General features: G+C 42.0%; 1 protein-coding gene across 3 annotated transcripts in view; it reads left to right on the top strand.

Moving 5' to 3' along the window:
• The window catches only part of LOC134572273 (cytochrome P450 2G1-like), a 66054-nt gene extending 46771 nt beyond the window's left edge, over window positions 1-19283 (top strand). For all 3 annotated transcript variants that reach the window (XM_063431143.1, XM_063431141.1, XM_063431140.1), the window contains 5 exons: window positions 1859-2035; window positions 4692-4833; window positions 17702-17889; window positions 18438-18579; window positions 19029-19283. In XM_063431143.1, coding sequence (XP_063287213.1) covers window positions 1859-2035; window positions 4692-4833; window positions 17702-17889; window positions 18438-18579; window positions 19029-19210 — 831 coding nt within the window. In that variant the 3' untranslated portion in view covers window positions 19211-19283. The remainder of the gene's footprint in view (window positions 1-1858; window positions 2036-4691; window positions 4834-17701; window positions 17890-18437; window positions 18580-19028) is intronic.
• Window positions 19284-20487: the final 1204 nt, after the last annotated feature.

Raw genomic sequence — 20487 nt, 5'->3', positions numbered from 1 at the left:
ATGTCGCTGTCATTAGGTCACTTTGCTCCTACATGGGACTGTCCCTTTAACTCATTAAACATATCGCTGTCATTAGGTCACTTTTTTCCTACATGGGACTGTCCCTTTAACCCAATAAACATGTCCCTGTCATTAGGTCATTATGGTCCTACATGGGACTGTCCCTTTATCCCATTAAGCATGTCACTGTCATTAGGTCACTTTGCTCCTACATGGGACTGTCCCTTTAACCCATGAAACATGTCGCTGTCATTAGGTCATTTTGCTCCTACATGGGACTGTCCCTTTAACCCATTAAACATGTCGCTGTCATTAGGTCACTTTGCTCCTACATGGGACTGTCCCTTTAACCCATTAAACATGTCACTGTCATTAGGTCACTTTGCTCCTACATGGGACTGTCCCTTTAACCCATTAAACATGTCACAGTCATTAGGTCACTTTGCTCCTACATGGGACTGTCCCTTTAACCCATTAAACATGTCACTGTCATTAGGTCACTTTGCTCCTACATGGGACTGTCCCTTCAACCCCTTAAACATGTCGCTGTCATTAGGTCACTTTGCTCCTACATGGGACTGTCCCTTCAACCCATTAAACATGTCACTGTCATTAGGTTACTTTGCTCCTACATGGGACTGTCCCTTTAACCCATTAAACATGTCACTGTCATTAGGTCACTTTGTTCCTACATGGGACTGTCCCTTTAACCCATTAAACATGTCACTGTCATTAGGTCACTTTGCTCCTACATGGGACTGCCCCATTAACTAAACATGCCTTTTTAATAAATTGAATTATTTTACCAGGAAATATACATTCTAGCTTTTAGTTTCCGAGGTCTAATTGTAATTATTACCTTGCTTAATAGTACTCAGTTTATTGACCTTTGATAGATAAAATGCTGAGTTAGCCCTGATTAAAATATAACCTCCTTAAATATAGGTGGGATATAAAGAATAAAAATCTGAAAACTGTAGAATTAAATCTCTATGCCCTGATCTGCCACAACATTAGAACTACCTGCCTAAAATCACGTAGTCCCCCCTCGTGCTGCCTAAACAGTTATGCTGCGTCGAGGCATGGACTCCACAAGACCTCTGAACGTGTCCGGTGGTACCTGGCATCAAGACATTAGCAGCAGATTATCTAAGTCCTGCAAGTTGCGAGGCGGGCCTCCATGGATCAGATTACTTGTTCCAGCACATCCCACAGATGCTGAAATTGGAGGCCAAGGCAACACCATGAACACTTTGTCATGTTCCTCAAACCATTCCTGAACAATTTTGCAGTGTGACAGGTTGCATTATCCTGCTGAAAGAGGTCCCTGCCATCAGGGAATATAAAGAGGTATACGTGGCTGCAACAACAGGGCATAAGCTTTCCCAGCGCTACATTACACAAAGCATAATGCTACCTCCACCTGCCTTCTTCCTATATTGCATCCTGCTTCTTTTTCCCAAGTAAGCAACGCACACGCACTGGCTGATTAATGTGGCTCATCAGAACAGGCAACCTTCTTCCACTGCTCCATAGTCCAGTTCTGACACTCATGTCCCCGTTAAAGATGCTTACAGTGGTGGACATGGGTCACCATGGGAATTCTGCAGCTACACAGCCCCATACGCAGCAAACTGTGATGCACTGTGTGTTCTGACAGGTGCCATTTTAACAACGTCAGTGGTTTTAATATTGTGGCACATCAGAGTAGATTGTAAGCTCATTTGAGCACCTACAATTATCCCCATTCTATTTAGCTCTGCAGAATATGTTAGCTAAGGCAAATTGCCTTCATATTTTGTCTAAATCTGTTACTCCAGAATATACCAGGCATTTTTCAAGATGTTATTCATTACAGATGTACAATGTGTATCCAAAATTAATGGAGAAGCTACCGGGGCCCCACAACAAATTCTTCAAAGCAGTTGATCAGGTTCAGGAATTTATTGCTGAAAGAATCAAAATGCATGAAGAGACCCTGGATCCAACTTCTCCCAGAGACTTCATCGACTCTTTCCTTATAAAGATGGAGCAAGTGAGTCTAGTAAATAGAGAGACATTCATGTGATCTATTAAAAGTTTAGATGTTTTACTATTCCATTATCATAACAAAATGGTTTATTGCATGCATTAAGTAAATTACTGCCAGCAGCATTTTAACTCCAGTTCGTCTCTTCTAATCCCCACCTCTTTGCTGTTCTATCTAAATTGTATAACCTTCAATGTCTCTCCCCCTTATTCTTAGATTAAAGTCTGCTTCAACTGTTTAGTCCCCCACATCCACCCCAACCCCCAGCACAGCAAACCATCTTCCATCACCAGGGTTATAAAAAATGTAACCAAGTGCCATATGAGCAGAGAGCTTTAAAAACCATCATTCCTACACCAAGACCTTGGCCACAAATTGACCTAATCTCCCGCTGTCTTTCCCATGTAGTGCATGGCACAGGTAATATCTCAGAAAATATCATCTTAGAGGTCCTTGTCATTATTTTTTTTCTTAATTCCCTGGAATCATTCTTCAGGACCCTCTATTTTTCGCTGATAATGCCATTGGTTCTAATATGGACCATGACATCCAGGTCATCTCCAGCCACTCTCGAAAATCCATCCACTCTGTCAGCAACATGCTGAAATTGAGCACCTGGGAGACAGCAAACTGTCTTGTTGATGTGATCAGAGCAGCAGATTACCCTGTCTACTCAATAATAGTCCCTGACCACCACAATGTGTTTTGCCTTACCTCCCTTCCGCACTAGATGAACTGTTCTCTTAACTGTTAGAAGGAGCAGCTTCCTCCAGCTCAACCATTCATGATCTGATATTCCCAAATCTTGTCTTCAAAAGCAAACCTACACACAGGGTTAGATACTTTCATTCATTCAAGGTCTGAATAGCCCCATATATAATTGGACAAATCCATCTGGCTGCGTACAGGGCCATTTAAACTGAAAATCTGGACTTTGATCACACTACTTACCAATGTCCGGATTTTGCAATTCAGGCTTCGGACTGAATGCAATAAATTCAGACACCAAGACCGAACTCTGTCAGATGTCCAAAATCCAGACCCACATGCTTCAAATCCATGACCGTTTAAAAAAAAAAAAAAAAAATACAAACTGTTTTAAAATAGTTAAAAACCCTTGGCTCGGCAAGTGTTAACCATCTGCCCGGGGCTTGGTAGCCAGCTGCCACATGGTAAAAGTAAAAATAAAAAATATATAACTATATTACTGTATAGGCTTTAAACTGCCCATTCACAAGCAACGCCCCATATCATGGGGGACAAAGAGCCCTCGGTGCACCCCAGTCATGGTCAGTGGGTGGGAGTTACTTATTAACCAGGGGGCCTAATGTCCATTCCTCAGCACCTATTTATTGTCGGTGGATGAGGATTTCTATTATAATATTTAAAGGAGGAAATCTATTGTCCCAGCCCTCAACTGTGAGTGACAAGTGGGGGTTCTAAATATTAGACATGGGTTGGTGGATATTCCATTGGTTTCAGTAAATAAAAGTATTGCAACGCCAGTTTGGCCATTTTAACTGTATTAGTCCATCCGGACAAAATCCGGTGATTATTGAATAACTCTGAAAGATCATATAGATATAATGTAGTGGATATTATAGAATGAGATAATAAAATAATAGATTGCAGTATGAAATTCTATAGAATGCCGTGCTGATATAATTGAATGCAGTGTTGAATGTTATAGAATGCCGTGCTGATCGAATAGAATGCAGTGTGAAATGCTATAGAATGCCATGCTGACATAATTGAATATTCAGAGGAAAGACGAAACGGGGGGGATATGATAGAAACATTTAAATACATAAAGGGAATCAACACAGTAAAGGAGGAGACTATATTTAAAAGAAGAAAAACTACCACAACAAGAGGACATAGTCTTAAATTAGAGGGACAAAGGTTTAAAAATAATATCAGGAAGTATTACTTTACTGAGAGGGTAGTGGATGCATGGAATAGCCTTCCAGCTGAAGTGGTAGAGGTTAACACAGTGAGGGAGTTTAAGCATGCGTGGGATAGGCATAAGGCTATCCTAACTATAAGATAAGGCCAGGGACTAATGAAAGTATTTAGAAAATTGGGCAGACTAGAATGCAGTGTGTGGTGTTATAGAATGCCATGCTGATAGAATAGAATGCAGTGTGTGAGGTTATAGAATGCCATGCTGATAGAATAGAGTGCAGTGTGTGATGTTGTAGAATGCCATGCTGATAGAATAGAATGCCATGCTGATAGAATAGAATGCCATGCTGATAGAATAGAATGCCATGCTGATAGAATAGAATGCCGTGCTGATAGAATAGAATGCAGTGTGTGATGTTATAGAATGCCGTGCTGATAGAATAGAATGCAGTGTGTGATGTTATAGAATGCCACGCTGATAATATAGAATGCAATACAATAATCACAGTAGGTGCTAACCAGGAGGTAAGTGATGATTGACATTTATGTAACAAGGTTTATTTTTCCCTGTTTGTGCCATAATTCAAATTGGTTTCAAACCGTTTGTTTTGGTTTTCTCTGACTTCTTGAGGCTCATTGACAGAAGGATATGTAAAAGGTGTGGAACTCGATGGAGTCTTGTATCAGCCTAGATTACTATGTTATATGTGACTATGTTTATAAACAGTTCATGTTAACTATTACTCTGTTACTCTAGGAGAAGGATAAACCAAACACTCACTTTGACATGGATGCTCTTGTAAATACGACCTTCGATATGTTTGTAGCTGGCACAGAAACAGTCAGTATTACTCTGTGCTATGGCCTGCTTATCCTTCTCAAGCATCCCGATGTAGAAGGTAAGTTAAGGGGCATCTGTACCATTTTTACAGTGCAAACAGTCAAACTTGGGTCTCATTTTATAAATTTGGATGGTGACTAGTGATGTCGCGAACATAAAATTTTCCGTTCGCAAACGCGAACTTCCGCAAATGTTCGCGAATGGGCAGGCGGATTTTAAAACACACAGGGACTCTTTCTGGCCACAATAGTGATGGAAAAGTTGTTTCAAGGGGACTAACACCTGGACTGTGGCATGCTGGAGGGGGATCCATGGCAAAACTCCCATGGAAAATTACACAGTTGATGCAGAGTCTGGTTTTAATCCATAAAAGGCATAAATCACCTAATATTCCTAAATTGTTTGTAATAATGTGCTTTAAAGCACGTAAAATAAGGGGGGGACCTACTAAATAACAATAAGGGGGGGGAACCTACTTTCCTCCCCCCCAGCCCCCACCCCTGAGCGGTGGGTGGGGGCCCTAAATAAAGATAGGGGCCCTAAATAAAGATGGGGGCCCTAAATAAAGATAGGGGGGGGCCTACTATCCTCCCCTCCGGCCCCCACCCCTGAGCGGTGGGTAGGGGCCCTAGATAAGAATTGTGGGGGGGACCTACTGTCCTCGCCCCCGGCCCCCACCCCTGAGTGGTGGGTGGTGGCCCTAAATAAAGATAGGGGGGGACCTACTGTCCTCCCCCCTGGCCCCCACCCTGAGCGGTGGGTGGGGGCCCTAAATAAAGATAGGGGGGCACCTACTGTCCTCCCCCCGGCCCCCACCCCTGAGCAGTGGGTGGGGGCCCTAAATAAAGATAGGGGGGCCCTAGATAAGAATGGTGGGGGGGGGACCTACCATCCTCCCCCCCGGCCCCCTGAGCGGTGGGTGGGGGCCCTAAAAAAACAATAAGGGGGGACCTACTGTCCTCCCCGGCCCCCACCCCTGAGCGGTGGGTGGGGGCCCTAGATAACAGTTGTGGGGGGAGACCTACCATCCTCCTCCCCGGCCCCCACCCCTGAGCGGTGGGTGGGGGCCCTAAAAAAACAATAAGGGGGGCCTACTGTCCTCCCCGGCATCCCACTCGGCCCCCACCCCTGAGCGGTGGGTGGGGGCCCTAAATAAAGGGGGGGGGACCTACTGTCTTCCCCCCGGCCCCCACCCCTGAGCGGTGGGTGGGGGCCCTAAAAAAACAATAACTGGGGGACCTACTGTCCCCCCTGGCCCCCACCCCTGAGCGGCGGATGGGGGCCCTAAATGAAAATCCCCCCCCCCAATCAAGGTGACTAGGGGTCCAAAGCCCCTAGTCACCCCTCCCCCACACCCAAATCAAACTATCCGCTACCTACCCCCCTCACCCTAAAAATAGTGAGGGGGGAATTAAATAACTAACCTGTAAAAAAAAATGAAACTTACCATTTGACGTCTTCTTTTTTCTAAAATCTTCATTTTTCAGCCCCAAAAAAGGCCAAATAAACGGCCAAAATGACGAACTTAAAATAAAATAAAAAACCCGAGCGCAAAAAAAAAATCTGACGAAAAAATAAAAAACCTGAGCGCAAAAAAATTATCCATCTTCACCCATGGAGGGCTCCGCACAGACTTATAAAGCCTTGCCCCACCCTGCAATTAGGCTAAGAACACTCTGATTGGTGGGTTTAAGCCAATCAGAGTGCTCTTTGTCATTTTACACAGCGTGGGAAAGTTCTTTGGAATTTTCCCACGCTGTGTAAAATGACACAGCGCACTGTGATTGGATGGCTTGAAAACCATCCAATCACAGTGCTCTGTGTCATTTTACACAGCGTGGGAAAGTTCTTTGGAATTTTTGGAGGACAGTAGGTCGTCCCCCCCTATCTTTATTTAGGGCCCCCACCCACCGCTCAGGGGTGCGGGCCAGGTGGGGAGGACAGTAGGTCCCCCCACTTATTGTTATTTATGGGGCCCCCACCAGCCGCGCAAGGCGGGGGAGGTTATTAGATGTGTTTTTTTCACAGTGAGCAGCCACATGCTGCTCACTGCTTACTAGACATGCCCCTACTCGCGGTATAGCGAGTAGGGGCATATTATTTACTAATACTAAGTAATCTTTAGGTTACTGGCTATGGGGGGGTAATGTATAATAAACACAGGTTACTGGCTATGGGGGGATAATGTATAATAAACACAGGTTACTGGCTATGGGAGGATAATGTATAATAAACACAGGTTACTGGCTATGGGGGATAATGTATAATAAACACAGGTTACTGGCTATGGGAGGATAATGTATAATAAACACAGGTTACTGGCTATGGGGGGATAATGTATAATAAACACAGGTTACTGGTTGTGGGGGATAATGTATAATGAACACAGGTTACTGGTTGTGGGGGGATAATTTCTCAAAAACTGAGCTCCTTGTCTTTCCTCCTCCTAATACTGATCCTCCTCTTTCGCTCTCCCTCCAAGTTTGTGGTACCAACATCAGTCCATCCTTGCAAGCGCGCTGTCTTGGCGTCATACTTGACTCTGGTCTCACCTTTGAGCCTCACATCCAGCATGTTGCCAAATCCTGTAGATTCCATCTGAAAAACATAGCCTGCATCCGCCCCTTTCTTGCACCAGATACTACCAAGGAGCTTGTCCATGCTCCCGCATGGATTATTGTAACCCTCTCCTGATTGGTCTTCCCAAAAGCCGTACTGCACCCCTACAGTCCGTAATGAACGCTGCTGCTAGACTGATTTTCCTCTCTAGTCGTTTCTCTCACACCTCACCCCTCTGCCAGTCCTTACATTGGCTTCCTGTATGCTATAGGAGTCAATTCAAGGTACTAACTCACACCTATAAAGCACTGAACAACTCTAGCCCCTCTTATATCTCCTCACAGATCCATAGGTATGTCCCTTCTCGGTCTCTCCGTTCTGCCCATGACCACCTCCTGTCCGTTGTCCGCACTCGTACGGCCAACTCGCGCTTGCAGGACTTCTCACGGGCGGCTCCCTTCCTATGGAATAGCCTGCCTACCGCCATCAGACTCTCCCCTAGTCTTGCATCTTTTAAGAAGTGCCTTAAAACCCATATCTTTAGGAAAGCTTATGGCCTCCAAGACTAACCCTTACCTCACATACCTGTCTCTTGCCCTCTCCTAAAGGGCAGCGCACCTTATTTGATTGTAAATTCCTGTCCTAATGTGTTTTACACCCCACCTCCTATAGAATGTAAGCTCGTTTGAGCAGGGTCCTCTTCAACCTATTGTTCCTGTAAGTTTATTTGTAATTGTCCTATTTATAGTTAAATTCCCCCTCTCATAATATTGTAAAGCGCTACGGAATCTGTTGGCGCTATATAAATGGCGATAATAAATAATAAATAATAATAAGCACAGGTTACTGGCTATGGGGGGATAATGTATAATAAACACAGGTTACTGGCTATGGGGGAGATAATGTATAATAAGCACAGGTTACTGCTATGGGAGGATAATGTATAATAAACACAGGTTACTGCTATGGGAGGATAATGTATAATAAACACAGGTTACTGGCTATGGGGGGATAATGTATAATAAACACAGGTTACTGCTATGGGAGGATAATGTATAATAAACACAGGTTACTGGCTATGGGGGGATAATGTATAATAAACACAGGTTACTGGCTATGGGAGGATAATGTATAATAAACACAGGTTACTGGCTATGGGAGGATAATGTATAATAAACACAGGTTACTGGCTATGGGAAGGATAATGTATAATAAACACAGGTTACTGGCTATGGTAGGGATAATGTATAATAAACACAAGTTACTGGCTATGGGGGATAATGTATAATAAACACAGGTTACTGGCTATGGGGATAATGTATAATAAACACAGGTTACTGTCTATGGGGGATAATGTATAATAAACACAGGTTACTGGCTACGGGGAGGATAATGTATAATAAACACAGGTTACTGGCTATGGTAGGGATAATGTATAATAAACACAAGTTACTGGCTATGGGGGATAATGTATAATAAACACAGGTTACTGGCTATGGGGATAATGTATAATAAACACAGGTTACTGGCTATGGGAGGATAATGTATAATAAACACAGGTTACTGGCTACGGGGAGGATAATGTATAATAAACACAGGTTACTGGCTATGGGAGGATAATGTATAATAAACACAGGTTACTGGCTATGGGGGATAATGTATAATAAACACAGGTTACTGACTATGGGGGGATAATGTATAATAAACACAGGTTACTGGCTATGGGGGATAATGTATAATAAACACAGGTTACTGGCTATGGGGGGATAATGTATAATAAACACAGGTTACTGGCTTTGGGGGGATAATGTATAATAAACACAGGTTACTGGCTATGGGGGGATAATGTATAATAAACACAGGTTACTGGCTATGGGGGGATAATGTATAATAAACACAGGTTACTGGCTATGGGGGGATAATGTATAATAAACACAGGTTACTGGCTATGGGGATAATGTATAATAAACACAGGTTACTGGCTATGGGGGGATAATGTATAATAAACACAGGTTACTGGCTATGGGAGGATAATGTATAATAAACACAGGTTACTGGCTATGGGAGGATAATGTATAATAAACACAGGTTACTGGCTATGGAGGATAATGTATAATAAACACAAACACAAACACAAAAAATAATAATAATAATAATACAAAAAAAATGAATGCAGCTTCAGAATTATTCTAAATTATATGCTGTCTAGGAGGTGGGAGGGTCTGGGAGGGAGGGTCTGCTGCTGATTGGCTGGAATGTGTCTGCTGACTGTGAGTTACAGGGTCAAAGTTTACTCAATGATGACGAATAGGGGGCGGACCGAACATCGCATATGTTCGCCATCCAGGGCGAACGCGAACATGCTATGTTCACCAGGAAGTATTCACCAGCGAACCGTTCAGGACATCACTAATGGTGACAAAACAAGGTATATACAAAACAAAGAACAACAGAAAGGAAAAAAAGATATAAACACAAAATAATACACAAACGTATAAAAGGGGAACTCTAATTGAATACAAAAATACCAAAGAAGTGTATAAGATATAAAATACAACCTGGAAATAATTTAACTGGAATAAATGCAAACAATCTGAGAGAAATACCACACAATCCTGCAATATGTAAGGAGAAGGGAACACAGGGAGGGGGGAAAAGAGTGACTCACAAGATGGAAATGGGGTGCAGGTCTATCTCCTCAATGGGTTAAGTCCAGAGGTAGGTATCTAAAGCCCATTTAGATCTTGAGGTTGTGTCAAAGGTCTTACAACTTAAAAGAAGAGAGGCCACACATAGTGCAATAATGCACATTTAACAGTGTTTAAAAGGTAAATGCACTTCCAAGAGGTAGAATAAAAAACAGTCCATCTCCATTATCAGTGGATCAAAGTAGAAATCCTTCCCAGGCAGATGGAAAATGAAGAACTGGAAATAGCTGCAAACAAGGCAGCAAAAGTCGTAAAACAAATAATAACATTTAAAAATAAAAACTGTCTGCATTCAACACACTCTGTCCGAATCCTGGACTTCTTCAGGGATGTAATAAGCGCAATGTCCGGTACAGTAAATATAGGGAGATGTGATTGCTAAACAGATTTCTATATTCCAGTCTGCGTGTCAAGATAGAACGCATGGGCCTCTTCTGGTTCTGCCCCATCGTTACGACCACGTTTGTGTTTCACCTTATACTTACGTCCTGGCTTAGTGATACATTCCACCATGAGATGACCTCTGTGTTCCATTGGTACAATGGCACAACATCATTCCGTAAATATAGCAATCATAAATTATAAAACAGAGTAATATTGAACAAAATATATTCTCAATACAGGGAATGCCATGATGATATGTTCTTCCATCATATTAAAAAACATATAACAAATAAAAATAATTTAAAGAAATGTAATAAAAGATAACAATATAATATATGGAAGAAAAAAACAAAAAAGATCAAAAAAGGAAATGAAAATGTAAATAAATATAATTTTTTTTTTTTTTAAATATATGTAAAACGAAAGGAAAGGAGAAAGACAATATGTTGGCATGTTCTAAAGATGAATACAAACACAATTTAATAGGACACCAAGAATGAAAGAGAAAAAAAGGGATCAATGCGAAATGTGAACATCAAAATTACAACAGTCTTCCAACAAATAAAACCCAGAGACATATTGACAATAAAGGTGTCAGGGTACCTGTTGTCTCTACCTCAGAGGAGGTGAGATACTTAGACGTTCATCCTCTCAGAGGGGTTGACTCACTCGTTCCTCGCAGTTCTCTCGGCCGTTTACACGCCGGCCGCGAGGGACCCGCTTCCTTTTATGACGCGGCGCTCAGTAGCCGACGTCATGACGACAATCCGTTCCGACCTGTCAATCAAGTCCCGACCACGAATCAGGACTCGTCGGGGGCGTGATTACCTATCTAGAACCAGGGTATAAATTAGGGCTTTATGCATTTGTTCATTGCCCTGTCGTGGTTCTAGCTTTTCTAGTCACTCAGTGCTCTTGTTATCTATTTGTCTCTTTGGTTTTGACCCGGCTTGTTTGTTCTATCCTGCTTACCTCTATTACCCTTTGACTCGGCTTGTCTCTCGCTTATCTGCTCTCTCGTTCCCTCGACCTCGGCTTGTCTCTAGACCATTCTTTGCTTCTCCTTACGTTAGTCCGGCCATTCTAAGGTCCGGTATACGTACCTACCTCCTGTTTGTACTTTGCGTGTTGGATCCCTGTCCCGATCCTGACATTACGACAGGGCAAATGGATCCTGCAGGTACAAACACTCAGGTTGGTTCTTCCGACTCTAGATTTGAGGCCATGGATCATAGAATGGATCAGATGGCTCTAGCGCTGCAGGCTTTATTATCTCGTTCTAATAATCAACCAGAAGAGATGCGTACTACATCCATCTCCCCTGTAAGTTCAGGTCTAGAGGTAGCCACAGTAGGTGCTTCTTCCCGTATTACTCCTCCTGTACGTTATGGTGGCTCTCCGGATAAGTGTCGTGGTTTTTTAAACCAGATAGGTATTCATTTCGAATTACAACCCCGCTCCTACCCTACAGATAGGGCGAAGGTTGGATTCATTATCACACTACTCATTGATAAGGCTCTGAGATGGGCCAATCCATTGTGGGAGAATGATAACCCGTTAGTCTATAATTATAATGCCTTTGTCGCTGCTTTTAGAAGAACTTTTGACCCTCCAGGTAGAAAGGTCAATGCAGCTAGATTATTGTTGCACCTTAGACAAGATAACCGAACCCTTGTGGATTATGCACTAGAGTTCAGGTCCTTGGTGGCAGAAGTTAAGTGGAATGAACAGGCTTATATAGACGTATTTTTAAACGGATTATCAGATGAAATTCTAGACGAGGTTGCTACAAGAGAGCTTCCTGAAAATTTGGAGGATTTAATTTCTTTTATTTCTCGTATTGATGAACGTTTAAGAGAGAGGCAGAACACTCGAGATAGAACCCGTAGACCTTCCTTTAAACTAGCTCCCTCATTTCAAAGTCCTGAATCCACAACCTCAGCTTTTCCAGAACCTATGCAGATAGGCAATACTCGCCTCTCAGAAGAAGAGAGACAGTACAGGAGAAGGGAGGGGTTGTGTATGTATTGTGGAGTAAGAGGGCACCTATGCCTTAATTGTCCTAATCGCCCGGGAAACGCTCGCACCTAAGTTTCTCTAGATATGGGCACTATGAGTACACGGTAATGCCTTTTGGGCTCTGTAATGCACCGGCAGTATTTCAGGACCTGATCAATGAAGTTCTTAGGGAATTTCAACAGGATTGCGTTATTGTATATTTGGATGATATACTAATACACTCTAGAGAAATTGAGACCCACCACAGACAAGTCAGAAGGGTATTGCGCAAACTTCTACAACATGGGTTGTACTGCAAATTGGAGAAATGTAGTTTTGACCAATCTCAGATAAACTTTCTTGGTTACGTGATTTCTGGGGACGGGTTTAAAATGGATCCGGATAAACTCCAGTCTATTTTAGATTGGCCATTACCCAGGGGTCTCAAAGCCATTCAGAGGTTTATTGGATTCTCCAATTATTATAGGCGTTTCATTAAAGGATACTCTTCTATTATTGCTCCTATTACCAATATGACCAGACAGGGGGTTGACACTAAGACTTGGTCTACTGAAGCTCTCGTTGCTTTCAAGACACTCAAGGAACTTTTTGCTTCTGCACCAATTTTAGTTCACCCTGATACGACTTTGCCTTTTCTACTCGAGGTAGACGCCTCAGAGACAGGTTTAGGCGCTATCTTGTCTCAAAGGTTAGGTGTGGATAAACCGTTACATCCATGTGGTTTTTTTTCCAAGAAATTATCTGGGCCTGAAAGCAGATATGACATTGGTGACAGGGAACTACTAGCGGTCATCATGGCTTTAAAGGAGTGGAGACATTTTTTGGAAGGGACCTTGCATCCTGTTACTATTTTGACGGATCACAAGAACTTGTCCTATATTGGGGAGGCCAAGCGCTTGTCCGCCAGGCAAGCTCGTTGGTCCTTGTTCCTCACTCATTTCAATTACGTGCTCACTTATAGACCTGGTTCTAAGAACTCTAAAGCCGATGCTTTGTCTCGCCAACATGAACCTTCTACTATATCTGAGGCGGTTTTGTCTTCTATAGTTCCCAAGTGCAATATTATCGCCAACACGAGTCTCAGGATTCATTCTCCGTTGCTTGCCGAGATCATGAAGTTACAGCATCTGGCTCCTAGACAGGGTCCTGGGGCAAGGTATTTCGTTCCTCCTGAACTCCAACTGGAACTGTTACAGTGCTTTCACAACAGTAAGGTGGCTGGGCATCCTGGCATCCGCAAGACGTGTGCCTTGATTTCCAAAGATTTCTGGTGGCCTTCACTACGTAAGGATATTAGGGATTTCGTCGGAGCATGTGAGGTCTGTATGAAGACTAAACAACCTCATACGCTTCCATGTGGGCTTTTGCATCCCTTGGAAATTCCCGAGAGACCGTGGTCCTGTCTGGCTATGGACTTCATTGTCGATTTGCCTGTTTCTAAAAAACAGACTGTTATCCTCACGGTGGTTGACAGGTTTACTAAGATGGCTCATTTTGTGCCCTTACCTAAACTGCCATCTTCTCCCGAATTGGCTGAGATATTCGCGAGAGAGATTTTTCGTTTACATGGGATACCCTCCGAAATTGTTTCTGATAGAGGTTCCCAATTTGTTTCCCGTTTTTGGAAATCCTTCTGTTCTCAACTGGGCATCAAATTGAATTTCTCTTCTGCCTATCATCCCCAGTCTAATGGAGCTGCTGAACGCACCAACCAAAAGATTGAACAATATTTGCGTTGTTTTGTTTCCGAACACCAGGACGATTGGGTCGGTCTGATTCCTTGGGCGGAGTTTGCACACAACAATCTCGTTTGTGATTCTACTCGTTCTAGCCCCTTTTTCATGAATTATGGCTTTCATCCTTCCATTCTTCCCTCGGTTTCTCCTTCCCAAGGGGTACTGTCGGTTGATGTTCATGTTGCCAATTTGAGGAAGTTGTGGGATCAAACTCGACAAATTCTCCTGCATAATTCCGCGTTGTTCAAGAAACACGCTAAGCGTAGAAGGGCGGCTCCGGTTTTTGTTCCAGGTGATAGGGTATGGCTGAGTACCAGAAACATTCGCTTGAAGGTTCCTTCTATGAAATTCGCCCCTCGTTACATTGGCCCTTACAGGGTTCTGACTCGAATTAACCCAGTTGCGTATCGTCTGGCCCTTCCATCTGCCTTACGCATTCCTAACTCCTTTCATGTTTCCTTGTTGAAGCCTCTAGTATGTAACAAGTTTTCCTCCACTGTATCCTCTCCTCGCGCTGTTCAGGTTGAGGGTCAGGAGGAGTATGAGATCAACTCCATCCTCGATTCTCGAATCTCTCGGGGGAGGTTACAATATCTTGTTGACTGGAAGGGATATGGTCCTGAGGAGAGGACTTGGGTACCTCAGGAGGATGTGCATGCTCCTCGCCTCCGCAGGGCTTTTCACTCTCGTTTTCCATCTCGCCCCGGTTCCTTCCGCCCGGTGGGCGTTTCTGAGAGGGGGGGTACTGTCAGGGTACCTGTTGTCTCTACCTCAGAGGAGGTGAGATACTTAGACGTTCATCCTCTCAGAGGGGTTGACTCACTCGTTCCTCGCAGTTCTCTCGGCCGTTTACACGCCGGCCGCGAGGGACCCGCTTCCTTTTATGACGCGGCGCTCAGTAGCCGACGTCATGACGACAATCCGTTCCGACCTGTCAATCAAGTCCCGACCACGAATCAGGACTCGTCGGGGGCGTGATTACCTATCTAGAACCAGGGTATAAATTAGGGCTTTATGCATTTGTTCATTGCCCTGTCGTGGTTCTAGCTTGTCTAGTCACTCAGTGCTCTTCTTATCTATTTGTCTCTTTGGTTTTGACCCGGCTTGTTTGTTCTATCCTGCTTACCTCTATTAACCTTTGACTCGGCTTGTCTCTCGCTTATCTGCTCTCTCGTTCCCTCGACCTCGGCTTGTCTCTAGACCATTCTTTGCTTCTCCTTACGTTAGTCCAGCCATTCTAAGGTCCGGTATACGTACCTACCTCCTGTTTGTACTTTGCGTGTTGGATCCCTGTCCCGATCCTGACAAAAGGAAGCAGCAGTTAGATAAGACCCATGAAATCCATATCTCAATTTACACCCGACTGAGAGATTTTTAAACTGTAAATCCACTGTGCCTCTTTGGAAGATAAATCTAAATTCCTTTTGCCAACTCTCCAATTAAGATCAACCCTAGCTATGCGTATGGCAATGAAGCTGGACCATTTACAGGAAGGATAGGAATTTTGGTTTTGAGGTACACTGTGGTCATATTAATGTGATACCACCTAACACATCGTCTTTTTTTAAGAGGTGCCAATCTCTTTTTAATATTTTTTCTATCTTTTTTGCATGAACGTGAATTTAGTAATAAAATTACTGTTGTTATTTATTGGTTGTATGTTTTTTTTTTCTGTGTAAAGACTGTTCGGATCTACTTGTGTTTTTAATAGATGATTATTTCCATCTTTTTGTTGTTATCGTATCTTTAATCGTGGTGAGGCTTCCAACAGAGGTGGGACCTGACGTAAGGGACGCGATGACACGTTTCGTCGATTATGTCAGCTTCCTCGGATCGGACCCCTTTCTTGCTCCAGTCTCATTTAAAGTCAGAAAATGGGCGTATTTCACCAAAATAAGTGGCCCTGATAGGTCGCAATAAAACCTTGCTTGATTGGGGAGGAACAGTTTAATATCTGGTAAATCCACAGGAATACTACAAAAGGGCTTACCTTCTCAAAAAGTCAAATTTTGCATACCTAAAAAGCACATTGAAACACACAATATGTAATAAAGGCACAGTTAGCTTAAAAACATGTCTGTTGGAAGACCCACCTCCCGGAAACTGGGAAGCGGTACCAGGTCCGAACAATCTTCTGAAGCTGGCGGTCGATTGCAGGACTTCTATCCAGCTTATAACACAGGAGAGGGTGATCCAAGGCCTGCAGCATTATATTTTACATTTAAATAAAGTGTTATCTACAGCTTCAAGTCTCATCGCTATTTGTGGGAGTGCATACAGTTAGAGCAGCTGTTTGTGAGTTTTCTCTCCCTATTCATATATTACCAACACTGTTTTATCAGGACTATACTATTACATTGTTTCTTTTCTAAGATATATAACCCAGAGGATTCTATGTAAATAAAGTGGGGTTCAAACTCTTTGCAGTATTTCCACAATGTATTGTGATATGTTCACAGTGTTACACACTAAATCATTGTTATATTAGCACAAGCACTCTTTGTCTGTACTTTTGAATGAGCATTTTTTATAGTGTTTTTGAGCTTTAACACAGTGTAAGGTGCAGCTTTTGTGATAAATATTATTTCAGTTTTAATACTTAAAAAAAAAAAAAAATCTGCGTCAATAAAAGAAACCAGACTTTCCTGATTCCCTTCCCAAATAATGCAAACATTGTCTATGTAGCGTTCCCACCGGACAAGCCACCGACTTTGATGGTTAAAGACTCCCACTGGGACACATATAGGTTGGCAAAGCTTCTATGGAACCTCATTACCATGGCGACACCACATTATTATAAGGGAAGGAGGGAAGGAGAGCAGGAGAGTCTCTGGAGTTACCCCTTATGGGGAGACAGACCTGCACCCCATTTCTCTCTTGTGTTGAATGTCTCTCCTATATTGTATGCATTTATTCCAGTTATATTATTTCCAGGTTGTATTGTATTGCTTATACACTTTTTGGTGTGTTTTTTTAATACTTTTGTATATTATTGTGTGTGCTTAGCATTTTTATGGGTGTTTAGTGAGACACTTTTATATTATTATTGCTTTTATTGTAGTATTTTTGTGGTTTTGCATGTTTTTCTTTTTATTTTGTTTTGTAAACATAGAAAATGTCTGGGGACAACCAAAGGGATCTGTATTCCAAATAGGGAATGCCCCCTGTAATAACAAAATATCCTGTAATGATGAAATGTCCTGTAATGTTAAGTATTTTGTCTCATTATGTTATGAAATATATGCAACACTGTTATAAATGTGTATCAGTCAGAAAGATACAGGGATTTACAGCAGTGAAGACTAAGGAGGTGTTTTACATACTGAGCTTTCTTTCCCCTCTATAACATTTTCATTCACATTTGCATTAATAAGATCACTTACCTGCCTGTACTCTTCACATTCATTATTGTACATGTGTATAAAATGTGTGAATGTATGGCAGATCATCTGTATCCAAATAGCTGTATCCAAATAAGATTTCAGTATTAACATTTCCTGGGTATCTTCATTCCCATCAGAGCGGATTCACCAGGAGTTGGATCAGGTCATTGGCAGAAACAGAGCTCCGTGTATCGAAGACCGTTCTCGCATGCCGTACACCGACGCGGTCATCCATGAGATCCAGAGGTTCATTGACCTCATACCTCTTGGAATTCCACACAAAGTGACTCAAGATATTGAGTTTAAAGATTATTTTATCCCAAAGGTGACCTCCTGATTTTGTACTTTTTTATTTATTTTTTTTAAACATGGAAATGAGTGGACAAGACAAATTTCAAAGGTGGAATTTAAGTCAAACAGGTTGGGGTTTTTTATTGTTTTTTTTTTTTTCTGTTTGAAAATTACAAAATATACAGTACAGCTGTCAAACGTGCTCCAGAAAAGTTGTTTTATATTCCTTATGATTGAAAGTGGGTTATAGATTAGGAGGTTTAACTGCAGATGATAACATGTGTCCCGATAGTCTAGGTTGTTAGTATTCGTATTATCTGAGTACAGATATTATGTGTTTTCTGTTTCATTCAGAAAATTTAAATTTTTCTTATTGCACTGCTCCGAAAATCCTTCCCATCTATAATGGAATAACCAGCGTGTGGATACAGACTGTTCGTATACACTCTAGTATGGACTTTTTCTTTCTAATGTAAACAGATACACTGTATATAACAACTTCTAATTAGATAACTCATTTAATGGGGTGGTGACGTCAGGTTATAGCCAGTTCAATGTGTCTGTTTTCCATCCAATTCTCAGGATACCACCATCTACCCAGTGCTCAGCTCAGTGCTTCAGGACCCCAAACTGTTTAAATATCCGCATGAATTCAAGCCAAGCCATTTCCTGGATAGCGACGGCAAATTCTGCAAGAATGATGGATTTGTGCCATTCTCATCAGGTATCTGTTATTCTTCTAACACGTGCCTAGGATTAGATACAGATATCATGATATACACTTTACAGGAGACCAGTTTAACCACTTAACATATACCACTCACGATCCTGCCATTTGTAATAAGCAACATGTTCTGTGACTTTCCATTGACTGACATGTAAAAATATATTTCAGTATCTTTGTAAAATGGTTCTGGACTTGGAATTGTTTCTACAAACTTTTGTTTTTTATCTTAGCAACAACAGGCTTGAACCTGATGGATATTTCTTGCACCCTTACTTTAATTTTTGTAAATAGAAACATTGTCACACCCTTTCCTAGTAACACAATGACACACTTATAGTGTTACACACTTACACCAGGATCCCCTTTGATGGAAACACAGTTATAGTAATTTACACTCAATACACCCAGTTATGATCTGTACAAATATAATGTAATCTCCGTTCCAGGGAAGCGGATCTGTCTTGGAGAGGGCTTGGCTCGGATGGAACTCTTCCTGGTTTTTACCACCATTCTGCAGAACTTCACCTTGAGGTCCATGGTGGCCACAGAAGAAATTGACCTTTCCCCAGAGACAAGCGGATTTGGGAATTGTCCCCACCCTTACCAGCTGTGCTTCATTGCTCGCTAATTGCATTCAATTTTATATTTAAGTCACAAAAACCTAATGCATTCAAAAATAAATCTACTGATTGTAACGCTGAGCAGGACTAGGTTCTTTGGACAATATGGACCAAAGCCATCAAAGCCCTGGAGATGCCCCCAAAAATGTGTTTTTATACTATTACAGAAGAACCTCTTTCCTGTATGTGCCTTCTTTTCTTCATTTCCACAAACCAATATCAGATAGCATTATGGGGTACCTATAGGTGTTCCAATGCTGATCCTTCCCCCTACCCTGCCCATAGGCAATCTCTGCGACTTGTTTTTATTTTCCAATATCCTAAGTAACGAACACTTTGTGTCTAGCTACCTGTTTCACGGTCTAAGCACTTTGCATATTTGACAGTTGATCACAATATGTTATATTGCTACTTTATTTAAAATTGTGTTTCATACCAGCTTTATTTAAACTGTTTGATCCTTTAACAGTCAACAAAAGAAAGATTGACAAAAAAGAAAAAGAAAAAAAACTCCTTGTGTGTCTCCAAACTCTTTCAAATATATTCTTTGTTATCAGTTAAAATACCTTTTATAAACATTGCTGACTTTTTCATGCAATCGCCTTAAATATTACTATTTTATCAATAATTGATGCACGGAGGGGGGAGGCAGAGATGGTGCAAGGAGTACATTGAAGTTGTAACAGCATCCTTCAAAGCCCTGTAAAATACAAACGCCTCGTTGCAGCCCGTCATCTCTGCTTACTGTATGTGGCTGTTAAGCCTTCAAACATTAGTTTGCATATTTTTGTGGGCTTTTTTCAGTTTTCACTACCAAGTATATCAGCAGATTATGTACAACTTCCAAACAAGCAGAGTATCGGCCCATTAGGAGTTATTCTATTCTAAAATTGAAATTTGCTCTTCTATCCCAATTTATCTTTCCCCATTGGCCCCCATTTATTCATACCTTTTCCCCATTATTTTTGCAAGGAAGTACACTTTAACTCTACAAGGGTTATTCAATAATAATAAATTTGTAGATTTACTAAAGCCATTTGCCGTCCGACTAGCCCTGTATTGTTCGCTTGGAAGCGTTCAGAGAATCAGTCATATCTGCAGGCAAACAAATATGAAGCATAGAAATCAGATATTTATCAATAACCGCATGGCCACCCAATATGAACCGAATGCATCCAGCAGGATTCACATTGATACAATATTATTCTCCTGCTTTTTGAATTGATAATTTGAAGAACTCTCTTTCCCATTGACAGCACTAGCAGCCAATGGGCAAATAGTGAGA

The sequence above is a fragment of the Pelobates fuscus genome, chromosome 9 (genome assembly GCF_036172605.1).
Source record: "Pelobates fuscus isolate aPelFus1 chromosome 9, aPelFus1.pri, whole genome shotgun sequence".
NCBI lineage: Eukaryota > Metazoa > Chordata > Amphibia > Anura > Pelobatidae > Pelobates > Pelobates fuscus.
Note: the sequence above shows the minus strand (reverse complement) of the source record. Positions and strands in the feature narration are given on the sequence as shown.